The following is an 8,980-nucleotide window of genomic DNA, read 5'->3' on the forward strand; positions in this document are numbered from 1 at the left end:
ATCATTAGTCATACTTCTACTGTTATTATACACATATGATTATTGTCACATATGTATACTATCAGATATTAATATATACTTTCAACATATTGTACCACAATAGCCGGAATTATAATTATAATATTATTACTTTTATTAATGTTGTTGTAAGCTACTGTCATTACCGTCTGTCTTGCATCTCTCTCTGTCTCTGTCTCTCTCTCTGTCTCTCTTTCTGTCTCATTGTGTCATACGGATTACTGTTAATGTATTATGTTGATTTGTTCTGTACGACATCTATTGCACGTCTGTTTGTCCTGGAAGAGGGATACCTCCTCAGTTTCTCTTCCTGAGGTTTCCATCATTTTTTTCCCCCATTAAAGGGTTTTTTTGGGGAGTTTTTCCTTATCCACTGCGAGGGTCCTAAGGACAGAGGGATGTCGTATGCTGAAGCAAATTATGATTTGTGATATTGGGCTTTATAAATAAAATTGATTGATTGATTGATTGATTGATTGATTGATTGATTGAACCAATCTTACATCCAGCATGGTCATTGTTTTTATGCTTCTCTGATAGTGACAGCTGTGGCCAGAGGCATTATGTTTTCAGGTTGTATGTTCACACATCCATCCATATGTATGTGCTTACAGTACATCCATACATCCATATGTCCCCACGTGAACACGATATCTCAGAAACGCTTTAAAGGAATTTCTTTAAATTTGGCGCAAAGGTCCACTTAGACTCAAGGATGAACTGGTTAGATTTTGGTGGTCGAAGGTCAAGGTTCATCCATCTCATTTTCATGAATGCAATATCTCAAAAGGCCTTGAGAGAATTTCCTCAAATTTGGCACAAATGTCCACTTGGACTCAAGAACATAGGTGTGGACATTCCCAGTCACCTCTCTGTCAGCTCCACCTAATTTGTGCTAAATCTGTGCTACATTTATGCTCTACCTCCATGCAGCATCAGTTTCTATAAAGGTATCAGGAACAGTAATATCATATGACTCACCGAAACTTGGCTTAATCCTGGACAGCTCCATTCAGCCAGGAGACTCTTTTCTATGTGCAGATCTGACAGAGCAGAGGACTCTGGTGAGAGAAGGAGAGGAAGCTGTGGCCACATAACCCCACACACCCTCATCTTCTTGCCCTGTCTCATCAGGTTATCTTAATGAAAACAGTCAAGGACAAGAAATGGTTTGTGGTATGAGCATCAGCAGTCTTTTAGTCTGCATATGGTTTTCATTGCCTCGATGAGCTGTGTGTTACAGACACTGCTGCAACTGCTGACCATGTAGGTAAATGGACCACACCAATGGGCCAAACCAGTTAATAACACTAACCTTCTATTGTACCAGTCTGTTTCACTTCACACAGTATCTCTGCCTCACACCCCTTTCCACAACTCTCCTTTAACTCTTGGTCATCCACAAACTGTGGGTAATGTGTAACTGCTAACCTTTGTGCAAATCTTCTTTAAGCACCTCCACATTGGAAATGATTTGTGTAAATATTTTTCATTTGTTCACAAAATGTCATGCATAGCTTTCAAATTTAAAAATTACATATATTTGTTCAGATATTTTTTTACACATTTTTGCTTTGGATATGGTGATACAAAACTGCAATTCTTTTGACCCTATTTTGTTTCCATACCTCTGTTCCCATTCTTTATCTACCCTGTGCTCTGTTTCACCTGCAGAATGGCCAGAATTTGTCTCCAGCTATGCCCCCTGGTGGGCATCCCATGCTTTGAGCTGGCTGAAGTTTGGACGCCGCTTGTTGGTGGTGCACTACGAGGAGCTGCAAAGGGCTCTTATCCCTCAGCTGAGACTCATCACTGCCTTTCTAAACATCACCATGACTGAGGAGAAGCTACTTTGTGCCCAGAGCAACCAGGATGGGCATTTCAGACGCTCAGGAGCCCAAACGTCCTCCTTTGACCCATTCACTCCTGACATGAGACGAACGATTGACCCCTTCATCTATACTGTTGACCAAGCATTGCAGAGTAGGAACTTTAGCGGACTTCCCCAGGAATACCTTCCCAGATGATGATCTGAAAATCTCATACACTTAGTCCTTTAAATTAATGGCCCAGCAGGGGTTTGCAAAAGAGCAGTTCTGCCTCGAATGCTCTGTGGAGAACAGACACACTGGCTGATGTAAGCCGACCACCTGACTCTTTGAAAAGCCAGATGCGCTGTGAATGGCCTCACTGGAGTAAACATGACCATTCATCATGAAATCCCATGATGAACAGTGATGAAAGCCTCTGGGCCAGGACTGCCTCACTGAGAGTCACAGATATGACCTCAGACTCAGTGAGAATTTGACATGATTTGTTGGCCTGCAGAGTTGGGATTATCTAGCAATGAGCGTGACTGCACAAATATGAGAGAGGTATTCCAGGGTGGACTCATTTTGGTTGAAGAGCATTTTCTATGGCTCTTTATAATTTCACAATAGTACATATATTGTTTTTAGAATACACTCGTTAATAAAAACGGCAAGTCATACTAACACAGATGAAAGCAATGGTATTAGCATTATCCTGATTATTCTGAATTTCTGTGGTAATCTACTGGTCACTTCAAGTCTGCAGTCGTGCCAGATAATATCCTTAAAGCTGCTATATGTGGCTGTCAGGACTCTCCATGCACCTAGTTTGACTTTACATGAATTTAGACGTGTTGATCACAGCCAAGCTGCTTTAAACTGTAAACTGAGATGGAGCTGGTTCTATGAGCATTTTATTTCATTAAATGCATTTAGTTTCATTTGAATGAAGTTGTTTACTTGCACTTTACTCAAAATGTTTTTATCTTTAATAGACCAAGGTGAGTCTCTATAGCACTTGGATGCTATGAGTATGTGGGTACTGACACAAGCTATGTGTAAAATGAAACCAAGGCTAAACTCAACATAATCAACCCAAACCAAATAAACTAAAGAGAGTTCCTGAAAGGTTTTTCAGAACAGTTCCAGTGAAAAGGATTGAAGTTCAGATGGTTGCGTCCCCAGTGTTTTCAGTAACCACAGACAGAAGCTAGGAGAAAGCAAACACACTGTTCAGTGTACGAATCTGAGCAAAAGTACTTATATCACTTGTTCAGAAAGTGTGGATGCGCAGATGTACCACTTAAATTATTTCAGGTATAGACTGGAAGAATAGTGCCACCTGATGGTTGGTTACAGACTTATAGGCTTTCATTAACTGTACTTTAAAAGAACAACAAATGACTGATTTCTTGAAATGCATAATGTTTTGGCCAGGCTTTAGTACTCATATTTGAGTTGTCTTCTTCTTTCGGCTGTCCCCTTTAGGGTTTGCCACAGCGAATTATCTGCCTCCATCTAATCCTATCTCTCTGCCTCCTCTTCTCTCACACCAACTGACTTCATGTCCTCTTTCACTACATCCATAAATTTCCTCTTTGGTCTTCCTTTAGGCCTCTTGCCTGGCAACTCCAACCTCAGCATCCTTCTACAGATATATTCACTATCCCTCCTCTGAACATGTCCAAATCATCTCAGTCTGGCCTCTCTGATTTTATCTACAAAACATCTAACATGAGCTGTCCCTCTGAGGTACTCATTCCTGATCCTATCCATCCTTGTCACTCCCAAAGAGAACCTCAACATCTTCATCTCTGCTACCTCCAGCTCTGCCTCCTGTCTTTTTCTCAGTGCCACTGTCTCTAAACCCAACAACATTGCTGGTCTCACCACCATCTTGATCACCTTTCCTTTTATTCTTGCTGGTACCCTTCAATCACACATCACACCTGACACTTCTCTCCACCCGTTCCAACCTGCTTGCACACATTTTTTCACCTCTCTTCCACACTCTCCGTTGCTCTGGGCTGTTGACCCTAAGTACTAAAAATCCTCCACCCTCTTTATTTCTACTCCCTGTAACCTCACCCTTCCAGTTGGATCCTTCTCATTCACACGCATGTATTCTGTCTTGCTACGACTAATCTTCATTCCTCTCCTTTCCAGGACATACCTCCACCTCTCTAGGTTTTCCTCCACCTACTCCCTGCTCTCCCTACAGATCACATGCAAGCAGACGCGTTTCCCAGGACCAGCGGTGCTGGGAACCCTATTGTTTTTGTTTGGATTTATAGGGGTCCAAGCCCGCAGGGCCTGGGGAACGCGTATGCAAGCAGACACGTTTCCCAGGACCAGCGGTGCTGGGAACCCTATTGTTTTTGTTCAGATTTTTATTAGGGGTCCAAGCCTGTGGGGCCTGGGAAACTTGTATGCAAGCAGGCGCATTTCCCAGGACCAGTGTATCAAACTTCTTCTCAATTTCAATTTTCAATTTTATTTATAATGCCCAATATCACAAATCACAATTTGCCTCACAGGGCTTTACAGCATACGACATCCCTCTGTCCTTATGACCCTCGCAGCGGATAAGGAAAAACTCCCCAAAAAAACCCCTTTAACGGGGAAAAAAAACGGCAGAAACCTTCTAAATTGACTAACTCTAATTTTTTAATGTTTAAACATGTTTATTTTAAATGCACGTGTAGAAATACCAGCTTCAGGGTTTCTGTAATGTTAATTTGTTCACTTTTACAAATAGGCTACTTGACCCCCTATAAACTTCAATTGTATCTGCTAAGGTAAGCCGCAATGCTAACCGCTGAGACCCAGCCACTGGACGTACAGACACAAAAAAGATATTGATCATGTTGTCTCAATATGAAAATGATAAAGGGCATAACTCCCAAATCATCAGCGTATTCCTTTAAGGGTCTCGTGCGCAGGTTCCAAAAAATGGCTCAGTAGCACCCCCTACAAAATTTTGAGGAAACAGCCCCTGAAGCTAGTTTAACCTACGTGTATGAAACTTGGCAGGCTTATGTAACACTCCGAGATGCACAAAAGAGCCTCTTGGAGGAATGCTCTAAACCCAACAGGAAGTCGGCCATTTTGAATTTACTGTGCAATTTTGGTGCATTTTTGGCCATTTCCAGGGGTCCTAAATGAACAAACTAGTCCTACAGATTTCATCCAATCGACTTCAAACCTTGGTCTGTCCCACCCCAAGACCTTGAAGATGAAAAGTTTTTAGAAACTTGAGTTTTCGTCAATCTGTAAAAGTCTTTTGACGTCATGGTAAAATCCCAACAGGAAGTTGGCCATTTTGTTTTGAATTTTTTCGTTAATTAATTTGAACAAACTCCTCCTAGGGATTTCGTCCGATCGACTTCATCCAGAGACCATGCTGATCAAAAGTTGTGCTCTGCATGTCTGTAGGTCAAAGGTCGTGGCTGTTAGGGCGTGACAAATTTTGGCAACGTTTCAGTTTCTCGCCATCAAATTTCGAACGGCTCTCACGCCCACATACTTGATCTCAGCAGCTTCAAACTTGCTGGACATGATAATGGCTCCGCCCTGAATTACCCAATATGTTAATATCCCACCTTTACTCATAGCGCCACCCGGTGGAAACAGGAAGTGACCAGTTTTTACTTTGACATGTACTGATGCCACAAACTTGACCCCATCAACTTCATTCCACGTCTAATGCATGCAGAACAAGTTGGTGAAGCTACATTATGAACGCTGTGAAGCTACATCTAATGGTGTCCGTGTGGTGGCGTGGCGACTATCTATCCCTCGCCACCAAATACATTTTGCTTTTTGATGGCTTCAACGACCTTATAGCCTTATGAAAATTGATACACAGGTCAAGAATGGCGAGCTCTTGCATCTGATAGGGGCGTCGCCCATGGGGGACACAAAATGCCTCTATAGTGCCCCCTTGAAATTTTCAAAACCCCCTCCCCATAGGGTTTTTTTTTGGAGAAGGAAGATGAAAATTGGTACATATGTGTAAGTTGCCCAGACGCACCAAAAAGTCTCTGGCACCAATGGTCTATTCCAAACAGGAAGTCGGCCATTTTGATTTTGACTTGTCATTTTGGCGTGATTTCCACGTTGTATTTTAACGAACTTGTCCTAGGGATTTCATCCAATCGACTTCAATTTTTTTACAGATCATCCAGAGACCATGCTTATCAAAAGTTGTGCTCTGCATGTCTGTAGGTCAAAGGGCGTGGCTGCTATGGCGCTGCAATTTTTGATCCATAGCCATGCAAATTCAAGCAGCTCTCTCCCACATAATTCATCCAAACTGCTTCAAAATTTCTGTACATGATAAGAGCCCCGCCCTCTACGCCTCCATATGCTTGCAGGCAATCATGGCGCCCCCTTGTGGAAACAGGAAATGCCATCTTTTACACTGACAAACACCAACCTCAAGCTCCTGACCTGATCAACTACATTTTGTGGCCACAGAACGATAAGCTTGATGAATCTTCATGGCGACACACGTGTCCTGTCATGTTGCAGACTGCCGTGGCAGCGGTCGCGACATTTCATCCTTCGCCACGAAACATCAACTTGGTATAAATCCTTCATGCATTGTCCGATTTGCTCTAAATTTCACGTGTGATGAGGGTCCACGCCTGAACGCACCTGGCCACATCTGGTTACGTTCGTAGCGCCACCTGGTGGATGAACGAAACATTGCGTTTTTTCGCTCCTGCCAGGTTTTTTGCCTGCACCTTTAATTAGGGCCCGAGCGACGACGAAGTCGTCCGTAGGACCCTATTGTAATCGCGCTGTTTATTATTAGTATTATTATTAGGACCCGAGCAGGTCACAGACCTGCGAGGTCCCTATTGTTTTTCTCCTGATTATTTATATATATATATATACATTTTTTCTTTTCTTCCGCCAAAATGATCGCATTTTTCACTGCCTGAACATACCCCAAAACTCACCAAACTTGGAATATAAGTCACACCTGGCGAAAAATTTTATACTCTATTGTCCTTCTGAATTTCCACCACTAGGTGGCACTATTATTAAGGAAAGTGCATTTTGGCTGATAACTCCCACATACTTTGTCGCACCTTCAAAAACCTTAGATCCACGCATTCAGTGAATTGTGGTGAATCTTGTCGTATAGGTCACGCCCATTTCCGGTCGCCGTTTTTTTTTTGCAAATTCGCAAAATGTCACAAACCTACTTTTTCGAACTCCTCCTAGGCAATTTCACTGATTTGCACGAAACTTTGCACACAGCATCTGTGGAGTCTCCTGACAAAAAGTTATTAAAATAATTTCGATATTCCAAAGAATACTTAAGTTATTAAATAGCAACTTCCTGCAGATTTAGTACAAAACAGGAAGTGTTGGATATCTCCACATTGGTGTGTCTGAATGACATGAAACTCAGCTTACTACTTCCCCATGAGCCCCTGAGGCTCTGTGCAAAATTTCGGGTGATGACCACAAGGTGGCGCTCTTTAAATTGAAGTATTTTATATCTCAACATTGGTTGGGCGGATTAAAACCAAACGTGGTATAATTATTGTCAATGCCCTCCTGAGGATATCTGACGAAGGACTTACCGATCCGCCACCAGGTGGCGCTCTGGTGGCCATCTAATTTAATATTTGGCACTGTGCCAACACCATAACACTCATGGAAATAAAATTGATAGGGGTGGTATAGACTGGCCACTGTAACTCACACACCAAAAATGACCAGCAGGTGGCGCTATTTTCAATGCAAAAGCATTTTTGGCTCATAACTCCCACATAATATGTCGCACATTGTTAAACCTTCTATTTACGTATTCTCTGAATTCAGCTGAATTGTGTGGTGTAAGCCACGGCCATTGTCGCGGTAACTTTCCAGTCGCTAAATCGCGACAAATGAAAAACCTACTTTTTTGAACTGCTCCTAGGCGATTTGACCGATTTGCACCAAACTTTGCATGTAGCATCTGTCAACCCTCCTGACGAAAAGTTATCAAAAGAATTTTGATAGTCCAAAAAACGCCCAAAATATAAAACAACAAATTCCTGCACATTGTGTTCAAAACAGACAGTCTTTCATATCTTCACCAAATACAGTCCGATTACCACAACACTTTTGCTAATTGTGTTCCATGGCCTGATGAGGGTTTGTGCAATATTTGGTGCAAATTGGCCAATAGGTGGTGCTCTGGTGGCAGTCTAATTAGTGTGAGTGGAAGTAAATTGGAAAATCTTCAAATCCTCTTCAAAACTCATCGACTTTCAACCTCTTCTTGTCCCTCATACTTTGAGCTAGAGACACCATGTCAACTTTGAAAGAGTCAGAAGACTTTGAACTATTGGGCAAATATTCAGCTTCTACTTCTTGGAAAAATACATACGTGGGTTGGGTGCCTACCTGTATACTGGAAATGTAAGAAAGAGATAACGTTTATTTTTTAATTTATTACAGCTGACAAGACATCTAGGTGCACGCCCCCCGACGGCAGCATGCCCCGATGTGAGTGGACTGCGAGGGCCCGTTCATTGCTGCTTGCAGCTTTAATTATTATTATTATTATTATTCCGACATTTCGTGTCCCAATTTCGCCCCTTTCCCAAATTTCAAAATACTTCTAATTTTCCAAATTCGTCCGGCCGGATCCGAAATCCGATAGTTTTGGGCGGTTGCACATGGTTGACGCGAAATGCCGAAATAGCGACCCCTACAAATTTTCAAAAACCCCTCCCATTGGGGTTAGTTTGTTGTAGGCAAACGAAATTTGGTACGCACATGTATCATACCGAGACGCCCAAAAAAGTCTCTTGACATCATGGTAAAATCCCAACAGGAAGTCGGCCATTTTGTTTTGAATTTTTTCGTTATGGCGATTTCCATGAATTGATACAGAGGTTAAGAATGGTGAGCTCTTACATCTGATAGGGGCGTCACCGATGGGGGGGACAAAATGCCTCTATAGCGCCCCCTTCAAATTTTCAAAAACCTATAGCTATATTAAGTTATATTTTTGCAGTAAATGTTCTGATCTCCATCAAACTTCACATGATTCATATTAGTCCTGCCCTGAAAACATTTATATGACCATATTTCCTGATATGCATAGTGCTACCTAGTGGTGACAGGAAGTAGGTCTCAAACAC

At 42.1% G+C, this 8,980-nt stretch overlaps 1 protein-coding gene across 1 annotated transcript in view; it reads left to right on the forward strand.

The window, feature by feature from the left end:
• Positions 1–2,748, forward strand: part of wscd1b (WSC domain containing 1b) — a 209,484-nt gene extending 206,736 nt beyond the window's left edge. The window contains exon 11 of the mRNA XM_050036605.1: positions 1,693–2,748. Coding sequence (XP_049892562.1) covers positions 1,693–2,045 — 353 coding nt within the window. The 3' untranslated portion in view covers positions 2,046–2,748. The remainder of the gene's footprint in view (positions 1–1,692) is intronic.
• Positions 2,749–8,980: the final 6,232 nt, after the last annotated feature.

Source organism: Epinephelus moara, chromosome 3 (genome assembly GCF_006386435.1).
Source record: "Epinephelus moara isolate mb chromosome 3, YSFRI_EMoa_1.0, whole genome shotgun sequence".
NCBI lineage: Eukaryota > Metazoa > Chordata > Actinopteri > Perciformes > Serranidae > Epinephelus > Epinephelus moara.